The 20,811-nt window shown below is 40.7% G+C and overlaps 6 protein-coding genes across 6 annotated transcripts; all 6 read right to left on the bottom strand.

The window, feature by feature from the left end:
• Nucleotides 1-1,146: 1,146 nt before the first annotated feature.
• On the bottom strand, nucleotides 1,147-2,654 carry LOC101469306 (histone H1). The gene has a single exon (XM_004556863.3). It carries the CDS (start codon nucleotides 2,606-2,608, stop codon nucleotides 1,997-1,999), a length of 612 nt encoding a protein of 203 aa, XP_004556920.1. The 5' UTR covers nucleotides 2,609-2,654; the 3' UTR covers nucleotides 1,147-1,996.
• Nucleotides 2,655-5,819: 3,165 nt separating this feature from the next.
• Nucleotides 5,820-6,798, bottom strand: LOC143412318 (histone H4). The gene has a single exon (XM_076889461.1). The coding sequence runs from the start codon at nucleotides 6,558-6,560 to the stop codon at nucleotides 6,249-6,251; it is 312 nt and encodes a 103-aa protein (XP_076745576.1). The 5' UTR covers nucleotides 6,561-6,798; the 3' UTR covers nucleotides 5,820-6,248.
• Nucleotides 6,799-6,882: 84 nt separating this feature from the next.
• On the bottom strand, nucleotides 6,883-7,321 carry LOC101468708 (histone H2A). Its single transcript, XM_004556861.5, has one exon. It carries the CDS (start codon nucleotides 7,302-7,304, stop codon nucleotides 6,930-6,932), a length of 375 nt encoding a protein of 124 aa, XP_004556918.1. The 5' UTR covers nucleotides 7,305-7,321; the 3' UTR covers nucleotides 6,883-6,929.
• Nucleotides 7,322-11,519: 4,198 nt separating this feature from the next.
• Nucleotides 11,520-13,138, bottom strand: LOC101468412 (histone H3). Its single transcript, XM_076888808.1, has 2 exons — nucleotides 12,600-13,138; nucleotides 11,520-11,743 (listed from the first exon to the last, which is right to left on the bottom strand). Exon 1 carries the CDS (start codon nucleotides 13,080-13,082, stop codon nucleotides 12,672-12,674), a length of 411 nt encoding a protein of 136 aa, XP_076744923.1. The 5' UTR covers nucleotides 13,083-13,138; the 3' UTR covers nucleotides 11,520-11,743; nucleotides 12,600-12,671.
• A 1,189-nt stretch (nucleotides 13,139-14,327) lies between these two features.
• LOC106676644 (histone H2B 1/2) lies at nucleotides 14,328-14,983 on the bottom strand. The gene has a single exon (XM_014413629.4). It carries the CDS (start codon nucleotides 14,931-14,933, stop codon nucleotides 14,559-14,561), a length of 375 nt encoding a protein of 124 aa, XP_014269115.1. The 5' UTR covers nucleotides 14,934-14,983; the 3' UTR covers nucleotides 14,328-14,558.
• Nucleotides 14,984-18,109: 3,126 nt separating this feature from the next.
• On the bottom strand, nucleotides 18,110-20,232 carry LOC112435401 (histone H4). Its single transcript, XM_076888784.1, has 2 exons — nucleotides 20,213-20,232; nucleotides 18,110-18,456 (listed from the first exon to the last, which is right to left on the bottom strand). Exons 1-2 carry the CDS (start codon nucleotides 20,230-20,232, stop codon nucleotides 18,159-18,161), a joined length of 318 nt encoding a protein of 105 aa, XP_076744899.1. The 3' UTR covers nucleotides 18,110-18,158.
• Nucleotides 20,233-20,811: the final 579 nt, after the last annotated feature.

A 20,811-nucleotide genomic window follows, 5' to 3' on the forward strand; every position in this document is an offset into this window, starting at 1 on the left:
ATGCCCATTCAAATCTTTGTTGACCTCAGAGTGATTCTTTTCTGACTCTTTTGTGTCTGGCTTATTGGCAGTAGTTACATCATAAGATTCTTAAAAACTGAGCTTTAAAACATGCTAATAAATCTCTAATAAAAACCCAGAGATGCTGACAGTGATCCCTGACTATTTTAGGGATATAAAGCACTATTTAAAACACAAAGCATTAAAACACATTAAGAAGAAAACATATTGATGATGCTCAATCATCCAGGTAAATATATCTCCAAAAGTTGATTCTATTCAACTGGACGTAGGGTTTTGTGGGAGAAACGTTTTGTCACTCATCCAAGTGACTTCTTCAGTCTCAGCTGACTGCAGGTTTCTCCAAATTTTATAAACAGCACATTTGCATAATGACTGAAACCAGCCCAGTGAAGGAACAATGGGCTGGGAGGTCAGCTCCTCAATCTTAATTATGCAAATTCTCATGACCACTGATCAATAGCCATGAGTACCATTCACAGAGAGTTGGGGAATGGCTGCAATCACAGCATTGTAAGATGGCGAAGAACCTGCAGTCAGCTGAGACTGAAGAAGTCACTTGGATGAGTGACGAAATGTTTCTCCAACAAAATGCTACGTCCAGATGAACAGAATCAACTTTTGGAGATAAGAAGACAACAGTCTTAATGAATTTGTTGTAGTTTAACCATTTAAGGACACTATTAAAAGGTAATATTAAAAGGTTTGCTCAAAATATTGCCATCATTATTAAGCGTAGTGGTGGCCAAATTAAGGTATTCGAAGCAGTGAAGCTTGTATTGAAGAAGGGTTAGTTACTCTAAGCTTTTTAACGCTTTTCTGCCCTCTGGTGGACAAAAATATGAAGAGGCGCATGAATGTACAACTTGAAATGAACTACTTCATTATGTTTGCCTCTGCACAGCTGAGTTGATACACTGTATTTGATATCATGTGACAATTCTCTGCGATATTGATAAGGTGGTTTGAACATGTATTTTGGGGGGTGGAAAGAAAAGTTTGTCGTATTTGATTATTAGGACTCAATGTAGCTCAGGAAGTCAATGAACATGGGACTGTTCAGAGGAACTAAGCCTGGACACTGGTTCTGTATGGAAAGCCATGGGTGCAAAACTAAAGACAATGTATCACTTAATGGACATTTGTTTTATTGAAAATTTATCGTATATCCCCAGCACACATAAGTAAATGTATTGATTTCCTATTTTAATGAAATATATATTTTGACCCAATTATTTACCCAAGTATTTATTTAGTTCACTTTGGTGCCCACCATCAAACATTATTCATTATACCTGTAGCTAATATTTTCTAATTCACGTTCATTATACTTAACTGCCTTTAACTCGTATTACTCTTTACTCTCTGTAGAATAGGGACGTGATTCCATGTTACGCATCACAGCACACCTCTTTTCATCTTGCTCAGTTGTTTCAATAACAAGTCAAATAAAGGTCTTACCACTCGCTGTCTGATGTGCGGACGTAATAGAAAGCCCTTGACAGCAGTTTTTAAAATTGGGCAGAGCCAAGAGGCCACTTTCCTGGAGTCTAGCATGCCATGGAGCTTTTTAATGACTGTACAGCGCGCACACATGCATAAACGCATACCAAAAATATTTTGTGTAAGCACTTAAGTGGATCTAATTTTTTGGGGATGCTTAAATTTCTAGAAGCTGCTTTTATGGTGCAAGTTTTACATGCAGTTTCTGCATTTTTCAAAGCTGGCATTAAAAACCGGATGTACTACATAATCTTTACTAGGATGCTAGCTGGTGTGTGCAAGTAATAATTAAATTAAAAACGTTAATTAATATAATAGCAGATGTGAAGAGATTTGCTTCCTCTCTAGGCTCTGTCTGCTATACATGCCTCGCAATAAAGTTGTATAACTGATGGCTTTAGGAACAGGCTCTTGTAAGATTGTGGTGGCTCTTAAAAGAGCCTTTGAGTTCAAACGTAACAGCGATGACAGCTTACTTCTTCTTGGCTGCGGTCTTTTTCGCTTTAGGCTTGGCAGCCTTCTTTGCCGGGGATTTCTTGGCTGCGGGCGCCTTCTTGACCACCTTCTTCGGGCTTTTGGCGACCTTCTTCGGGCTCTTCACGGCTTTCTTGGCGGGTTTCTTGGCAGCAGCTGGTTTCTTAGCCTTCTTCGGAGACTTTTTCGCGGCTGCGGGCTTCTTTACTGCCTTAGCCTTCTTCGCTGCCGCAGGTTTTTTGGCAGCGGCAGGCTTCTTGGCTTTAGGAGCAGCCTTCTTCGCTGGCTTCTTAGGCTTGGTCTCAGCGGTTTTCTTGCCTAGCTTAAAAGAACCAGAAGCGCCGGTGCCCTTAGTCTGAACCAGAGTGCCCTTAGAAACTAGGCTTTTGATGGCGATCTTAACGCGGGCGTTGTTCTTCTCCACATCATATCCTCCGGCAGCCAGAGCCTTCTTCAGGGCAGCTAGTGACACCCCTTTCCTTTCTTTGGAAGCGGTCACTACTTTAAGGATTTGGTCGCTGACGCTAGGGCCGGTCTTCTTGGGCTTGGAAGCCTTTTTCTTCGCTGGTTTAGCGGGAGCGGCGGCTGGCGCTGGTGCTACTTCTGCCATTTTTCCTTCTTTTGTTTTCTTTGCTGCTTTCGCGATCCAACTGGAGTCCGAGAGACGAGATGAGAAACTCGCAGCAGGAGTCGCCTTTTCAATGCAACATGAGAACCGTGGAGACTCAATCCAGCGCGCCGCTCTCGCTTGCAGCCCGAGTGAACGTGTTCTGTGTTTTCTCTTCCAGATAAACACGTTAAAAAGTAGCTCAAGAGGCAACGATGCGGACTGACAGTAAAGCAGCTGACAAGCGGGCACGAGTGTCTTCAAATTTAGCCCATGCTGAGCCCCGGTGCTTATTGCAGTTTTTCCCTGAAACTCCGAAACCTCGGCGAGTCACAGCGGAGCTTAGCGGCTTCGCCCCTTCTTTTATCCCATAAAAGGACTTCAAATCAAGTAAACCTGCACCAAAATCACTTTTCCAGCTGAGCCACATGTTCTTTTACACATTCAAAGTGAAAACATCCACCTGCTGGCAGTCAGTTTGGAATAAAATGAAGATATTGTGACTGCAGCAAACACACTAATGAAGGTGGAGGCTGGTGACAGCCAGGCTTCATACCGGAGCTGTTCGCTTTAAAAGTTTCTTTTGCTAAGAACATTTATCACGAATTGAGAGAAATACTGAACATTACAGGGGATTATAACACACAATTGTATTATTAAGAGCCCCTCGGAGCCTTGTTGAGTCCGCGATTTGAAGACATTGGAAGTTGTGACGGTTTAAAGAAGACAGGCCGGTTTATAGGGCTCTTTCAACTTTCTGCTTCATAAGAAAACAAGAAAGAAAGAAAATGTGTGGAGAGAGGCAATGACAGAAAGAAATGTTACAAATTACAGAAAAAAATAGCCATTTGATGCTCCAACTTGAAGGCAGGCATTTGAAGGTCCCTCTGTATCCCATTCTCTGTTTTAGAAGCCAACATATATTTTCATCTATGTCTAAGTTTTCTTTGTATTCTCATTCCTTTTCGAGTTTCAAAAACCTGATAAGCTTCAGACTTGCACTGATAATTTTAGCCACAGAGGTGATGCTTATGTACCTAATAGTACATGTTATGAAGCAATGACTATCCACATACACATACCCACAACGACCTACACATACACACAATGGACAACTGTACCCTCAAACACACAATAATAACTGAACCACCACTCACAACCACCAGCACTTTATACAGCCTCTCTAGAAACTATCCACATATCTCACTTATCTTGCACTACTGTATAATTATGTGTAAATAATCATTCTGTACATACGATCATTTTTAATTCTACAGCTGTTTAGAACTTGCATAGTTCACATTTCTGTATAGCTGTATATCTCAGATTCTGTATAGTTTTTTTTTAATTTATATCCTGTTCATAGCCTGTACATAGTTTATACTCACTACAGCCTACATACATAGTTATAGCATATTCATAACATACCCTCATACCGTGTACATTATAACATACCATAATAGACCAATTTCTGTAATATACTCACATATCTATATTATTGCTAATATATATTGTAATATATCTATATCACGGCTAAAGCACTTCTGGATGGATGCAAACTGCATTTCGTTGCCTTGTACCTGTGACATGTGCAATGACAATAAAGTTGAATTCTATTCTATTCACATTTAAATATAAATATCACAGGTATATAATAAGCATATTTAATATTACTACTACTACTACTACTACTACTAATAATAATAATAATAATAATAATAATAATAATAATAACTAAAATGTAGCTGCTTTTTTCCATTGAGTTTTTCCAGATTTATGAATATAGTGTCTCTGTTACTTTTTTTCTATAATGGACGTCCAGTTATTATTATTTAATAAGCCCCACGCCCCGGTAGAGGGCAAAAAGGAGGAGATCACGTTTAATCGGTTATAACGCGGGTTGAGAAATATAAATCCAGACATGTGTGGTATCCACAGAAACCTCAGAATCTCAGCTAAAATGTCATATAAACCATTTCTACAAACACCAAACACACAGAAAACAAGCCGTGATTAAACGAGCAGTTTCGTAAATGCGCAGACGTCCGCTAAACAAACAAAACCGAACCAGAAATTCTTCAGACTTTGTGTAACCGGCTAAAGATAGGTTGGTTAGCTTCCAGGGCTATCACTGACTCCACACACCAAGTTTCACCACGATCAGACCAAAATTCACTGAATGAGCCGCAAAAGAAGACCACAAAAACACACAGCGGCGCAAATGCGCTAAGACAGAAATTGGCTTACCTTCCCGATTTCCTCAGGTATTTTCGCTGGTAGCCTGTAGCCACATGACTAACAGTAGTTACAATGCCTACCTAACCACATCAGAGCAGTTTTCCGTCAACAACCTCCATTTTAGACCCACCTACAGACACGTGACTGAGCAGACGCCACATGCAGTAAATTTGGGCCCACGTGGGTTTTAGCATCACAACGTCTGATTGGTTGAAGTGACGTGAACGTAGCATCGTTAGTATGAATCTATTGGCTCAAACGATTAAAAAGAGGTGTCAATCATGCTAATTGACCAAAAGAAACCAAAGTTACAGGCCCTCGGAGTTTAAAGGGCCAGAGGCCAATTGAATGCTCTATGCACACGGCAGAAAAGGGCCATTACCATGTAAAAGTGTGGTTAATTCTTCAAAAATATATTTTAAAAAAAGCATGTTTAGGTCTGTTAATAAATTTTATTAATTTCTGCTCTTTAAATACCTAAAAAAATCAACTGGCATGGTGTCCAATTGTGTGCCGAAATTGGACATTTTTGTACAACGTCTGGATATTCATGTCTTGACAGGGCTGTAATTTTTCACTGTTTCACTTTAGAAACATGAATCTTTGCACAGATTATGTTTATATGTTGGTTACTGAATTTTTGGAACCAAATGTGATCTGAGGCATATTATTCAAAGGGTTATATGCTAAAAATAAATTAGGCGAGAATAAAAATCTACTTTTTCTGTGTTCCAGTAATACATAGTAATATCTGCTTCAATATTTACATCTCTGATGAAATTTCCCAAGTGTTAGCTTTATTTTGATACCAAGATTGTAAGGACAGTTTGTAATTGCAGAGAAATAATCAACTAAATTTGGGCATTACATTTTTGAGCAGGAAGCTCAGAAACCCTCTTGGGGCTTAAGAGGTTAAGGAGTTACAGAGCACTGGATGGTTCCTAAAGAGAATTCTGGTAAAGAAATCCAACTCATACATGGTCATATGAGGTATTTAATTGTTGTACATGTTCTATTGTGATGTAGTATACAATGTAACAAGTATTTTTATCAAAGGGAAGAGGGAGAAACTAAACCCCTTGGCTCTTTGATGATTCCCTTCTATGACATGAAGGGGAATATCTCCTTCAGAGGATGATGCTGATGAACACAAATTCCCAAGATCCCTTTTTGACTGGATTAAACAATTATGTAATGCTACAGCTTACAGACAAACAAAATGCAAGTGTCTGAACCAGTTATAGTTTAACATACTTTGTTCAGCAAATCAAGACTATGCCCGAAATGTGAGATTTCTACTGTTGCCATATTATAAATAGTACATCGTATTAGAACGAAGCTCTTAAAAAAAAAGTGTGTGGCTCTTAAAAGAGCCGTTGAGTTCTTTCAGTTGGTGTGAATGAGTTTAACCGCCGAAGCCGTACAGAGTGCGGCCCTGTCTCTTCAGAGCGTACACCACGTCCATGGCGGTCACGGTCTTCCTCTTGGCGTGCTCGGTGTAAGTGACGGCGTCACGGATCACGTTCTCCAGGAACACCTTCAGCACACCGCGGGTCTCCTCGTAGATCAGACCCGAGATACGCTTCACTCCGCCACGACGAGCAAGACGGCGGATGGCGGGTTTGGTGATTCCCTGGATGTTATCGCGGAGAACTTTACGGTGACGCTTGGCGCCTCCTTTTCCGAGTCCTTTGCCTCCCTTGCCCCTTCCACTCATGATTATAGTTTCTTCCTCGAACGAATAACGTCGAATGAAAGTCACAGCAGCGGACTCTGTCTTTACAAGTGATCTGCGGACGTAATAGAAAACTGACCACGGGTGCAAGCAAACTCGCAAGTCAGCCTATGCTGACCGAGTGGGGTTTCATTAGCTTTTATGCTAAAGTCGTACACCAGCGTGAGCACATACAGCATTTAAACATATTGTGGCTTTAAAATCCAAGTTATCAAACTCACATGAACAATTTGGCAGTGCCAAACTGAAAACACCGTTGTTGTACTACTAAAATCTAAGAAAACGCTGCTCTTTGAGGTTGTGAGTGGCTCTTAAAAGAGCCTTTAGTTTATTAAAGGTGGTCGTGGGATTTTATTTGGCCTTCTCAGTCTTCTTGGGCAATAGCACGGCCTGGATGTTGGGCAGCACGCCGCCCTGAGCGATAGTCACTCCGCCCAGAAGCTTATTCAGCTCCTCGTCATTGCGGACGGCCAGCTGCAGATGGCGGGGGATGATCCTGGTCTTCTTGTTGTCACGGGCGGCGTTCCCAGCCAGCTCCAGGATCTCAGCAGTAAGATACTCCAACACAGCTGCGAGATACACCGGGGCGCCGGCACCAACACGCTCAGCATAGTTACCCTTCCTCAGCAGCCTGTGGACACGACCAACGGGAAACTGCAATCCAGCGCGGCTGGAACGAGTTTTCGGCTTCGCTTTCGCTTTTCCGGTTTTTCCACGTCCCGACATCTTGTTTGTTTTCTCTTTTCTTGACAGGAAAAAAAGTATAACTAACACGCCTTCAATACCAGCCTTATATACTACTTCAGGTGTTCGCTCATTGGTTATAGGGATCGTGAGAAACAGCGTCCAATCAGATTAGAGATGACGTCAAACCTCACATTTAACTTCCGTTTTATACTGTACGAACTGATATGCTATAAACGATTTTAGTAATTCACCCTGGAAATACTGAAATATATAACAGTATATATATATATATATATATATATATATATATACACACACACACATATTCTTTACTTGTGTATGAAACTGGACTCTTCATCTTACTTTGCAGTTGGAAAACTGGAATCTCCCCAATGAGGGACCAGAAAGCATATTTTTTTTCTCTTCTGTTATATTCTAGCTCGAAAACAGCTCTGAACATTCACATTTATTACAGTGTATTTTTAAAATTCCTAACACTGAATCTCATCATTTAGATCACACACATTATTTATCACCATGACCTAAAATAGCATCAAGGAGTCAGTGATAACATCAAACCAACAAAGGTTTTAAATTTGTATCTCAGTACCTCATATCAGGCATTCAATATTATCTCACTTTAACAGGTGTTTGAGCCTGTGTGAGAATATTTATCTATATCTATCTATGTTTATCCAGCAGTCTATCGATCTATAGATAGACAAACACTGTGTTCTGTCTTGATTGATTTTTTTTTATTTGATTTTATTGATTAGCATTCAAATATCTCAGTGAAGACAGAACAAAGATCTACCACAAAGCAAGAAAGCATGAGACAAGGCTAATCAAAAGGTATTGGCTGAAGCATTTGCTTATTACGCCAAACCTTTTAACAAAAGATCTTTTTGCATGCAGCTCCTGTACACAGGGCTCGAAACAAATAATAAAACAAAGCAAAAACAAAACAAACAAGAAAAAAAAATTTCCACCTTAGATAAGTAACTACATCAAAGCAAAAGAATCAAGAGGGTTTGTTTTTTGGGGGGGTTGTTTTGTTTTTTTGTTCTTTTCATTCTTGATATATATATTTTTCTAATACTCTATTTTTAAACATATTTTTAAACAAGGAAAATGAACTACACCTTTTTTAATCACTGTCATAACTATTCCACAGGTTAACTCCTCTAACAGAAACACATCTCTGCTTTATATTTGTCCTTATCTTGTTTTTTTTTTTTTTTAAGAAATCTGTTCCCCTTAAGTCATATTGACTCTCTCTGACTCTTATATTGGTAGTCTTAAAAACAACAATAAACTGTGCAGGTTACCAGGTTTCCATGTAAAGTCCAAATAAATGATGTTTAAATAAAACATTCCCAACTTGTGCTAACTAAATACAATACAATAAGGATAATGGGAGGTTTAAGTTTGTTCTTATGCTCTAATACACAGCTCTCGAACTCCAGGCCTCGAAGGCCAATGTCGTGCAGGTTTTGGATGTGTCCTTGATCCAACACAGCTGATTGAAATGGCTAAATGGCCTCCTCAACATGTCTTGAAGGCTGTATCCCTATTCAGGGTCTGCAGCCTTAAAGGCCGCATTTTAAGGCCGATTACGTCACAGCGGCGCGATGAAGGCTGTCCCAATTCAAAGGCTGCTCGAAATGCGGCCCTCACATGCGTCCTTCATTTCCCTGAATTTTAAGGATGTGGCGGTGCAGACTTCGTGGCCCAACATATCCCACAATTCATAGCGCGGCAGTCGGTGTGGATAATTTTGCCGCAGACGGCAGAAGCGGAGCAGCCGAAGAGTAAACTGATAAAATTAAGTACTGAATATTATGTCACTTATTTATGTGCAAATGTTTAATAATGAGGAACATTAAAACAGTACTGTTGGCCACATGTCGGTTAAGTTATTTGCCATTAGCGATGTTTGTACGTTCAGCATTAATTTGGTTTTAAAGCCTTTAAAATATAATAATACAATAGTCGACCTTAATCTTACAGAGATTGTGATGATTTTATGGATAATTAAAGTCAGTCATATATCCACAAACACAACGAGCTGAAAGTCAGTGATGCTGCTCGGTTTGCAGTCCTGAACATCACGACACAAGCAGGATTCACTGCACTGTTAACGTTAGCTATGTTATATTGCTGCCTCTGTTCGGTGGTGTCGAGCCAAACGGACTTTAACGTGTGTTTGAACGAGCTGACGGTTCACTCGTTAAGCTGAAAGAAAGATGCTTTAATCACAGCAGTCACACATGTGTCCACTGCACCATCTGGAACTCTTCTTGTTTACACTCGTAATAACACAAACACTAAATCCTCCTTCTCTGTGCTGTTGTGTAGCAGTGTATACACCTGAGACTGTCACCTGTCTGTCTGTCCTGCACTCTCTCTCTGTTTCTTTCTCTCTGATTGTGGAATAAAAGTATGAACATGTGTTTATAAGTTACACTTGTGTCTGAATCCTGCAGCTTATCACACATTTGATTTCCATGTGTGACGACTGCAAGTGTCCAGAGTGAGGACAGACTGAGGGACCCACTGCTGCACATCATCTGTGAGGCTTTGCAGCCCTGATGATCCACCAGGAAAACTCAGCAGTGTGTGAGGAAGAGGAGGAGGAAGAGCCAGCAGCAGCTGACAGATGGAGAGAATAGACAGACTGTTCCCTGTTTGTGAAGGACTGCTAGGAAAGTTTAACATAACTGTCTGTGCTGAATCAGTCTTATTAGGTAATGTTCAAATAATGTGATCATCCCAGTGTTTCCAGTGTGGGAGAAAGTACTCAGAGTACTCAGGGCCTTCAAGTTACACACTATGAAAGGCAGCAACAAGTTTAATGTTCAGAAACCTAAAGTCTGTATCAGCAGCAGAATGGAGCTAAAAACAAATGTTTGTTTCAGTTCTATGAAGCTTTGAGTATTTTGGATCAGTAGCTGCTGTGTTTGTTGCATCATATTGCTGTAACTGTTTATATGCTTTATATATTCTGAGCTAAGTTGATCTATAGTGTTACATCATATTCTATAAGGATGTTATGTGTTTGTAGACTTCCTGCCCAGTTTGACCCATTTAGCAGAAGTCAGCCTGTTTAAGGCTCTGATGTCTATTCTGTGTGACTTACAGCAGTTATGACATGGTCTGATTTTCTCACCCAATAAAGGAATATTTCATATATCAGTCTACTCTTCATTCTATCAGACACAGTTACCACAGCTCGCACATTTTGTTTTTTTATACATATATGTAAGCATTGAACCAAATTTAGTGATGCCAACATACTGAAGGAACAACATTTGTCTCTTATTTATGATACATCTATATACACACTGTCAAAGATACTTGAGTGTCTTTGAGTGGAGATTTAAGGTGATAAGACATATAAATAGCTGCAACTTGAATCTGTACTGAAGCTCAGTGTTTGACTGCAGTTCAAAAAAAGCGCCCCTCCGACAGCCAAACCCATCTGTTCTCTGATTGGATTGTTACATTTGTGATTGACATGACATTGACCAATCGGACAAAAGGAAGAAAAATAGGGTCAAAATTCGTACTTGTAACTTGCAGGGTGGGGGGGGGGGGTGGCTAAGTTCACATACAAATCTTTTTTACGCATACACAAATTTTTTTATTATTTTTATTTATTTTTTTATTTTTTTTACACATACAAAACCGATTTCCATCCATTCGCTTCCGCTTATCCTTTTCAGGGTCGCGGGGGGCGCTGGAGCCTATCCCAGCTGTCATAGGGCGAAAGGCGGGGTGCACCCTGGACAGGTCGCCAGTCTGTCGCAGGGCCAACACACAGGGACAGACAACCATTCACACTCACATTCACTCCTAGTGACAATTTGGATTAATCAATTAACCTATCCCCACAAGCTGCATGTCTTTGGACGGTGGGAGGAAGCCGGAGTACCCGGAGAGAACCCACGCAAACACGGGGAGAACATGCAAACTCCACACAGAAAGACCCCGGCCTGATGGTGGAATTGAACTCAGGACCTTCTTGCTGTGCGGCAACAGTGCTAACCACCGTGCCACCGATTTACAAGTACAAAATATTTATGACCACATTTTGAGCCCATACCCCTGTAATAGTGTTATGATCTTGTGCAACCCCTGCATGTCGGCGTCAATGAAATACTCTTCAGGCGTTACCTCAATTCATCTGCTAATTGATACACCTGGTGAGATGAAGGAACACCTGAAGCTGACTTTGTAGAGATATAAAATTATTGCTTATATGCTCTGCTGGTTGCAACAGTTTATTAACTTAGAATAAAATCCATGGGTTTCTAAAACTTTTACATTTATGTTGTGACTTGAGTCCTGTAGTAACAATAATCTTGGTCTTGCAAGTTGCTAAAGGTGCTGAGGAAGGCAACCTCTGTCATATTATGCTCAGAGCGTCCTCTCGATTGATTTTCAGCTGCTTCCCTCAGGTCGTTGGTGTAAAGTGCCTGCAGTGAAGACAAAGAGTGTCTCTTTATACCAGCTGCTGTTGTACTAAACCATAAGGGTGTTGCCACTGCACATTTTTGATGATAAAATTTGGGCTGTTTTTGTCTCTCTGTACGGACAGACTGCAAATCAATTTCCTACTGGGGACAATAAAGTTACCATTGACCATATGTGATGCTCTACTGCAGCTCTGTTAGTCTCTCACGCTCCCTCTTCGTGCTCAGCTAATAAGTGCTAATGCACTTATTCCCTTTGGGTGCACCTGATTCTTGCCTCTATACATCCTGAGACCAAGACGGAGCAGGAAATTTGTACACACTGTGTGCAATTTGTTTTAGCGTTCTCTTTATTTTAGCATTTTTTGGAAGAAATGATAACTGCATGCACACCGTCTTACTTAAGAGCTTATTTTGTATTATTCAATTATGTTATCCCACGAGGTAAAAAGTGCAATTCTTTGTTCCATCATATTCAACAAAAACAAACATCTTGTGGGGCAACTTCTGACAGACTCCCTGCCACTTGCATCTTAGACTTCCCCTTTTCATTTAGCACCCTTCCTGCAGGATCATCCTTTGCAGTAAAGTACTAACAAATTAACTTGACTAGGTCTGGTTCTTAAACACTACAAACACCCAACCTTTTTTCTTGGCCATCTTAAGATATTTGTCATAAGCATCAATCACAAAACAATTTTAAGTAATGGAAATTTCACTTACGTAATTAATTTCAATTGCCTCCCACTGGGTGACATAAGGCTTCAGGCAATCTGATGAAGCGTTTTCCCCCCAAACACTTCGTTATAACCCAGTGCAGTTTTAAAAAAAAAAAAAAAAAAAAAAAAAAACAGCGAACCTTTTCTCTTACTGAAGATGTGTGGCTCTTAAAAGAGCCGTTGTGTTTTGTGTAAACTGGTCTCAGAACAGTTTAAGCCCTCTCTCCGCGAATGCGGCGGGCCAGCTGGATGTCTTTGGGCATGATGGTAACCCTCTTGGCATGGATGGCGCACAGGTTGGTGTCCTCAAACAGACCGACCAGGTAAGCCTCGCTAGCCTCCTGCAGAGCCATGACAGCTGAGCTTTGGAAGCGCAGATCAGTCTTAAAGTCCTGAGCGATCTCCCTGACCAGGCGCTGGAACGGAAGCTTACGGATTAGCAGCTCGGTGGACTTCTGGTAGCGGCGGATCTCCCTCAGAGCAACGGTACCAGGTCTGTAACGATGGGGCTTCTTCACGCCTCCGGTGGCTGGGGCGCTCTTACGGGCAGCCTTGGTAGCGAGTTGCTTCCTGGGAGCTTTTCCTCCGGTGGATTTACGAGCGGTTTGCTTGGTCCTGGCCATTTTCTTCCTTATGCAGTCACTTGTCTTCTCAGCAAAAGACGAATACTTCAGCGGAGTGACTCGCGCGCTTATATAGGAACAGGCAGCGCTAGGGTAGCGCTGATTGGTTCAGACAAGTATCCCGCGTGTTCGGGATCAGCCCAGCTATTGGACCAAGAGAATTTGAAAATTTAAAGGAAACCACTCCCTTCAAGGCGGTTGAAATGTGCGCCTTTATGGATACGAGATTAAAAGTACGTTTAAAAAAGATTAAAGACTAATTTTAGAACAATAAAATACAACGGTCGTCATTATTAATTAGTTTAGTTAATAATATAAACACAGCCTGGATGGACCTTTGTTTAAAATCCTTTATTGGGCTTCTGTATAACGTAGTTATTGTAAGGATTCATGTCTTACATGTGTAATTTTATAATAATAAATATTATATAATAATATATTATTGTAAAATACAATACTTTTATGTCACGGAAACAACATATCACTACAGTGATATTCAAACCAGTGTAAAGAAAAATAAAGTGATAGGCTTATCTTGATAGGTTAAGAAATGTAGACATCAGTCCAGCTATTTTTATGTGCAATTTTCTTCATACAGTAAATATCTTCAATTGTTTTATAACTTAATCAGATTAATAATCCTGCAGAAAGGGTTTGTTGTTTAGATGAAGTGGATCCTGCTTTGGTTTTAAATGCGATCCGAGTCAAACCGGTTTTACTGCCAAAGCCCAGTTTTTCCTGTTGTTCTAACTTGATACAAGTTGACATGTTCATGTCTTACATTCTGAAGGCATTTTACTTACAGTAAAAGTTTGTTCTTGTTTGCCATGTGGATTATTTAACGCACTTGGAAAACAGTAAGCCACAGTTGCGACTACTGATGGAAAGTTCGGCTGTTTTCAGAGAGCCGGCTCTTGTGGCACGACTCTCCTTCTCACAGTTGTCTACCGTCTCACTCACTGGCTGAGGCATGAGGAGCGATCCTGAAATATCAATACTTCCAATACCGTAGTTTCATGTTGCAAGATCAATTCCCATATGAAAAAATAAATATCTAATTTGATTAAATTTATTTTTAATCGTAAATGCGACATACAGATAAAAGTAAACACTACTTAGCAGGATAGTGGGCAGTACCCTGTTAATAGGGACTACAATTGCCTTCTGCCTCCTATTCATGTGTGTGCTACTCCTCCGCAAGAGTGCAGCCAATAAGAAGCCAAGACAGAAAACACGCAAACTTGACTTTGTTCACAGATCATGTATTTACATTCAGCATAGAAATGATGCTGTGTGCGATGTATGTGGGAAGACAGTTATATACTGTAGCAACACAAAAACGTTTTAATGGCGATTCGACAGTTGCGATTGAGTAGATGATTGTCAAGCTTATTTTACAGGCCACAAGGAGGTGCTCTTCAGAAGAAGTGGGTGGCTCTGAAAAGAGCCGTTGGGTGGATGCGGCAGAGCTGCAGTTTACTTGGAGCTGGTGTACTTGGTCACGGCCTTTGTGCCCTCGGACACGGCGTGCTTGGCCAGCTCACCGGGCAGCAGGAGGCGCACGGCGGTCTGGATCTCCCTGGAGGTGATGGTGGAGCGCTTGTTGTAGTGAGCCAGGCGGGAGGCCTCAGAGGCGATGCGCTCGAAGATGTCGTTGACGAACGAGTTCATGATGCTCATGGCCTTGGAGGAGATGCCGGTGTCGGGGTGCACCTGCTTCAGCACCTTGTACACGTAGATGGCGTAGCTCTCCTTCCTGGTCTTTCTCTTCTTCTTGCCGCCCTTGCCGGCGGTTTTAGTCACAGCTTTCTTGGAGCCCTTCTTGGGCGCGGACTTTGCGGGTTCAGGCATTTTCCTTCGTCGCTACTTCACAGCAGAGAATGTGCCCGTCAGCGCAGAGCGACTCTCTTTTATTTCCGCTGTATGCAAATAAGGCTGTGCAGATCCCCGCCTGTCATTGGTCGAGCTGTTGTTCCCTTTCTTTAGTGGGTGAAAAGTTACTGGCAGTCGCACAATGTAAAGTAAAGGAAACCTCGGCAACAGCCCTCTTTCAGTGATGCTGAGAAAGCAGGTTTCATGACATTTATGCAGTGTTTTAGGGAAACAGAGAGGTATTTGGGACATAAGAGAATTTGTGCTGCTTCATTGTTACTTGTTCATGTTCTGATTTCTCAAACCACATATGTTTGTGTCCAGCTTTAATTGGAAATCAAACTGAAAGAAATGTGTAGTACAATTTCTAATCAGAGAAAAAAAAAGTACAAATATAATCCTTTACTTTACTTGCTGCAACGCAACACGTCCTAAAAGATTATGTATTCATATATTTAAGGTGTATCAGGGTTGCTCTTTCTTTGCTCTTTCACTGCTTTGGAGCAGTAGTCCATTGAAGCTTCTACGTTACTACTAAGGAATGTCCAAAGTCACAGTGTGCTGGGGATGAAACGTTGGAACATCTGCTGTGATCTTGTTATAGAACAGAAATTAGACAACAAATGGCTAGGGTGGGATTTGACATTGATAACAACATAAAAGCTATAAAGTAAGAAAAATGTTTGATAGTAAAAGATGGCTTTTCTGGTTAATCATGTGTATTGTTAATACCCACATTTGGAAAACAAGAACTAAAGTGGTTGGGAAACAAAAAAATGATTAGTAATGAGGCTGTTGGTAAAAACATTTTTCCAGATCTGAGGAGGAGAAAACAGAAGAACAATAGTCCTTTACCTTGGGATCTTTTAAACATATGAATAGATAAATAATTTTGAGTATTTTTTTATCTCTATTCTTTCTGTGTGTGTGTTGCAAATTGTTATGTCTTGACATGTGCTTTGATGTAAATTGCCATGTAACTTGAAAATAAAGGCTTAAAAAAAACATCTTTCAACAACTGTGACGGTTAAGATGCTGCCTCAAAATGAGTATCCTTTGAATTTCCAGCAACAACTTAAGTGCCACCACCATCTTTGTGAATTTGAACCAGAGATCATTGTTGTTTAATTATTCTATATATGCTTTAATTGTGTATCCCCTCACAACACCACGGGCCGCTCTGCAGGAGTTTGTAGAGTGGTGTGACAGCACCAAAATTGAATTGAACGTGAGCAAAACCAAAGAGATGGTGGTGACCTTCTCCAGTAGGCAGAGGGATCTGGCTGCTTCAGTCACCACCACCATCCACGGGAAGCCAGTGGAGGTAGTTGAGTTACAAATACCTGGGGACCATCTTTGATAACCTTCTGAAATTCTCTGCCAACACTGAGGAGATTCTCGAGAAGTGCCACCAACAGCTATACCTCCTTGGGAAACTCAGCTCCTTTGGAGTCAGCACACCCATCATGATGACTTTTTTACTACGCCTTCCTGGAAAGCATCATGACCATCCATTACCTGCTGGTTCCACTCCCTCAGCCTTCATACAGGAACAGACTGCAGCACCCGGCAGCAGTGTGCTCTAAAATCATTGGCCTGCCTGTCAGAACTCTGGCACAGGTTTTCAGCCAATAGGCCCTTAGAAAGGCAGCCAAAATCATCAACGACCCCTCTCACATTCTTCACCCCGCATTTCAATGGCTCCCCTCTGGGTGACACCTCTGCATTTCCTGCAAGACTGAAAGGAGGAGAGCCACCTTTGTCCCCAAAGCCACTCTGCTTTTTAACTCCAGCAGATTAAGACCATTTCCCTACACCCATATACATAAACTACACTCTTTTTATACTGCCGACACTTTACTCAGTTAATTATTCACCTTTCAGTCACTTTAATTTCAAAACTGTCATTTGTGTATATTGCGTATTTATTTATTAGTGATGTGCGATACCACTGATTTCCTTTCCGATCCGATACCAAGTAAAATTCAGGGGGGTATCGGCGATACTGATCCGATACTCTGTGCAAAAACTTAATGTTTCATTGCATTTCATAATACAATATATAATTGTATTATGTAATTGTAATAATAACATAACCATATTGCTTCATAATGATCAGAGGACATCAGACAACTTGTTTTCATTGCTTAATAATGCAGAATAATCATATAGAAATAAAAAAAAAAGCTGACGTTGTGCGTCTGCGAGAGACGTCTGTCTCGCCCCAGCAGCACCTGTCCCTGTCCTCCTCTTCAGTTCCTCAACATAAGCTCATCATATTCTGTGATGTGATTTACTCCGAGGTGTTTGACGAGGTCAGTGGTGTTGCCACAACACCTCACTGTCTTGCCACATACATCACAAACCACGCCTGGGCTGTTTGTGGAGGTAAAACGCGTCCACACATGACTCTGTTTGCGCTCAGCCATTGTTGTGAGTGTGCACGCCAGGGGCTGCGACACATTTATACAGCCGTATTTCGCATATGACTATGAAAGGCGTAAGAGGAAGTTGTTCCTTCCAAATTAGACGATCCGAATGGTATAGTTTCTTTCCACTGCGTTCATTTTAATGGAAAAACAACAAACTTACCCCAGAGTACTAAAATATCGATATTATAATATGAGAATCGATTCTAGAACATAAATTGCTGGTATCGGAAGAATCCTTATTTCAGTATCGATCCGCACACCACTAGTATTTATTATCTCACTCTTACTGCCTGTTTATGCCAGGTCTATCTTCAACGCTATGCTGCTCTGTTTCTTAATTGCCCCCATGGGAATAAACAAAATCCCTCTGATTCTATCCTTTAATAAAGCCACAAAACACGTGACAACAATTTTCATGATGGCATTTTGAACTAATCAGTTTTAGCAGACAACACACTGAAGCTATACTTCCGTGGTGTGTGGCTTATTAGAGAAAAACATGTCACTGCTTGCATTTTTCCATGTTACACCAGCGTTTTTCATACTGAAAAGGCTGAAGGTTCAGAGACAACCATGCCAAATGACCCCTTGATAATCTTTGTAACTACCACATGCCTTACTAGTGAGACTAATTAAATCAAATGCCTTTTAATTGTCATAGTTGGGAATCAGAAGATTAGCAAGATAAGAAACATCAAAGAACAAAGCTCTTAAAGGGAGGTGTGTGGCTCTTAAAAGAGCCGTTGAGTTCTTTCAGTTGGTGTGAATGAGTTTAACCGCCGAAGCCGTACAGAGTGCGGCCCTGTCTCTTCAGAGCGTACACCACGTCCATGGCGGTCACGGTCTTCCTCTTGGCGTGCTCGGTGTAAGTGACGGCGTCACGGATCACGTTCTCCAGGAACACCTTCAGCACACCGCGGGTCTCCTCGTAGATCAGACCCGAGATACGCTTCACTCCGCCACGACGAGCAAGACGGCGGATGGCGGGTTTGGTGATTCCCTGGATGTTATCGCGGAGAACTTTACGGTGACGCTTGGCGCCTCCCTTTCCGAGTCCTTTGCCTCCCTTGCTTTTTTTTTTTTTTTTTTTCTTCTAGTCACTTAAATCGTTTTTCTTCCTTCTTCTGATGCTTGGTTTGAACTTCAGCGAGTCATCTCTTTTTAATAGCTATGCATTATTATTACAATATACAAATTGCACAAAAAGTTCAAAATCAGTAGTTCATTTTCCATGTCTACCTATTAAAAAAAGTAAATTCATGCAGTTGCAATAGAGTGGAATTTATGCGAGCATGATACATCAAAGGCGCAATTCCACTCATGGTTACTGTTTCGTCTTTGACCGAACAAAGTTGAATAACCTCCCACGCGAGCTCTCTAGTCTTATCTCTGAGTGGCGGACGTAATAGAAGACCGCTGCCTTTTTTTTCTTTTTTTGGTGAATCAAATTTCATGAGCCCCGTCCACCTTCCTGCCCCAGTGTGGACCTGAACCGATTTCAGCTTTATTTGTTTTTAATAAGATTTAATATAGTGATTAACTCATTAGTCTAACACATGATTCGAGGTCGGACACAAATCCCTGACAGGGTTCCATCAAAGATGATATCCAGTCTAAACACCTGGCCTAAATCAAATGTGGAGACCAGTGAACTATCAACACATCTATCATAAAGACTCACACCAAAGCCTCCTCATGATGTCTGAGCAAAGTCTGTTTTGTTTTCAAACAACTAGCATTTTTCATTTTATTTTGTTCTTGAAGCACTTACTGCAAATGAAAATGCATCTTTAAAACTTGTACAATATTCCTGCTGTCTTTACTGCTTTAAAACCCAAAATGTAAGTAGATATAAATATAAACAGATACACTGAAAAAATTCGCAGTACACATTCTTGCAATGTCATTCATTTACAATAACAGAAACAGAGAACATTAACTTTTTGTCAAAATGGCAGGCACTGCAGCTTCCACATTCTATGGCAATCAGGGAGGTTACGTGATAACTGTTTTCAGAGATTGTTTCTCTTAAAGATGAAATTGTTTCTTCCACATTACAATCTTCAATTTGGTTTATTAAGATGTCATAGATGTACAATAAGTTTAACCCTTTCACAATAAAACTTATTCATTGTCCTTTGTGGTGGACAGCAGGACTTAAAACCTCCATTTTTAATACTTCAAAAAGCTGAGGGCTGAAAGAGCTAGAAAGGATTTGATTCAAGTTTGTGGAAGGAGGGTTAGACTTTGAGCTTTTGGGAGATGAGGTGGAGCAGATCCAGGCATTGCAGCAGGAAGGTGACATGTTTGAGGACGAGTAAATCAGTAAACCAGCTTTCAAGGAGCCGGATTAGGGACGAAGTAACAACACCCACAATCCACTATGGATTAGAAGTAATGTGAAAGCTCGATCTTTTACACTGGGGGATTTGGTTTCTCTTGCACAGCTGAAATACATCTGCTCAATCTACACAGGCTTTCCATGATCTCAGCAGACTGATGTATATTTGCTAGAAGTGCACTAAACCACATTACTTTGCTCTATCTCAATCCAATTTCAACCCTTTTGAATCTGGGTTGAAATTATTTTTTACATGAAACAAAATCAGCTGCTCAGTTGATCTCATTATAGCCAATGAAATAACTCATGACAGATTCTTCAAGATTCATCATGTTAACAAATGAGCTCGTCTCTTGTCAGAGTGCAAGAAAGCTTCAGTCTGCTGAGACCTGTGTAGATGAGCAGATTATTCCTTTCCCAGGTCAAGTTTACACATTACTTTTTACACATAATGGGCGTAGTGAATGCTGCCATTTTGGCCCTACCTATGCTCAAAAGCAGACATGTCCTTTGACTTTCCTTATCTTCCGTACGGCTCTCTTCATCCATGAATCCAGCTTTAGGTGATTATTGGGCAGAATGCAGTTTTATCAAAAAGCTTGTCTTTTAAAAAGTAATTTGTTAAAACAGTGTTTTAATGTAATATTTTTTTCAGAAATTCCTAATCAGAATATGTTATTAACCCCAAAGGAAATTATGTGGTTACAGTTCCTTCTCGGGAGAACAAGAGGAATATTATGACATGGAATACTTACAACAAAATTAACAGAAATGGGCAAAACTGTCATAGAAAGTTGTTTTGGTTTTTTTTGTTTTTTTTAATGATGGCTTTGTCTTAGAATTATGGAGTATTTTCTAAAAATTCCACATAGAATATAGTAGTATCCAACAGTGTCATATGAAAACATGTAAATGAAAGCAGCCGGTGAGAATTTTAACATTCACTCCAGTGGAGAGCCCCAAGAGCCTTGGGGAACAGTCTAAAGAAAAAACAGTGTTGACTGCTGTGGTGAGCTAGCATCATCATACCCTGCAGAACGCAGGGTATGATGATGCTAGCTCACCACATCTGTCATTTGTAGAT

The sequence above is a fragment of the Maylandia zebra genome, linkage group LG10, assembly GCF_041146795.1.
Source record: "Maylandia zebra isolate NMK-2024a linkage group LG10, Mzebra_GT3a, whole genome shotgun sequence".
Taxonomy (NCBI): Eukaryota; Metazoa; Chordata; class Actinopteri; order Cichliformes; family Cichlidae; genus Maylandia; species Maylandia zebra.

Coding starts and splice junctions, on each gene's coding strand:
- LOC101468708 (XM_004556861.5), bottom strand. CDS start 7,304: ATGTCGGGACGTGGAAAAACCGGAAAAGCGAAAGCGAAGCCGAAAACT.
- LOC106676644 (XM_014413629.4), bottom strand. CDS start 14,933: ATGCCTGAACCCGCAAAGTCCGCGCCCAAGAAGGGCTCCAAGAAAGCT.
- LOC101469306 (XM_004556863.3), bottom strand. CDS start 2,608: ATGGCAGAAGTAGCACCAGCGCCAGCCGCCGCTCCCGCTAAACCAGCG.
- LOC101468412 (XM_076888808.1), bottom strand. CDS start 13,082: ATGGCCAGGACCAAGCAAACCGCTCGTAAATCCACCGGAGGAAAAGCT.
- LOC112435401 (XM_076888784.1), bottom strand. CDS start 20,232: ATGTCTGCTTTTGAGCATAG. Junction 18,457..20,212: donor ATGTCTGCTTTTGAGCATAG/GTAGGGCCAAAA, acceptor AAAAAAAAAAAG/CAAGGGAGGCAAAGGACTCG.
- LOC143412318 (XM_076889461.1), bottom strand. CDS start 6,560: ATGAGTGGAAGGGGCAAGGGAGGCAAAGGACTCGGAAAAGGAGGCGCC.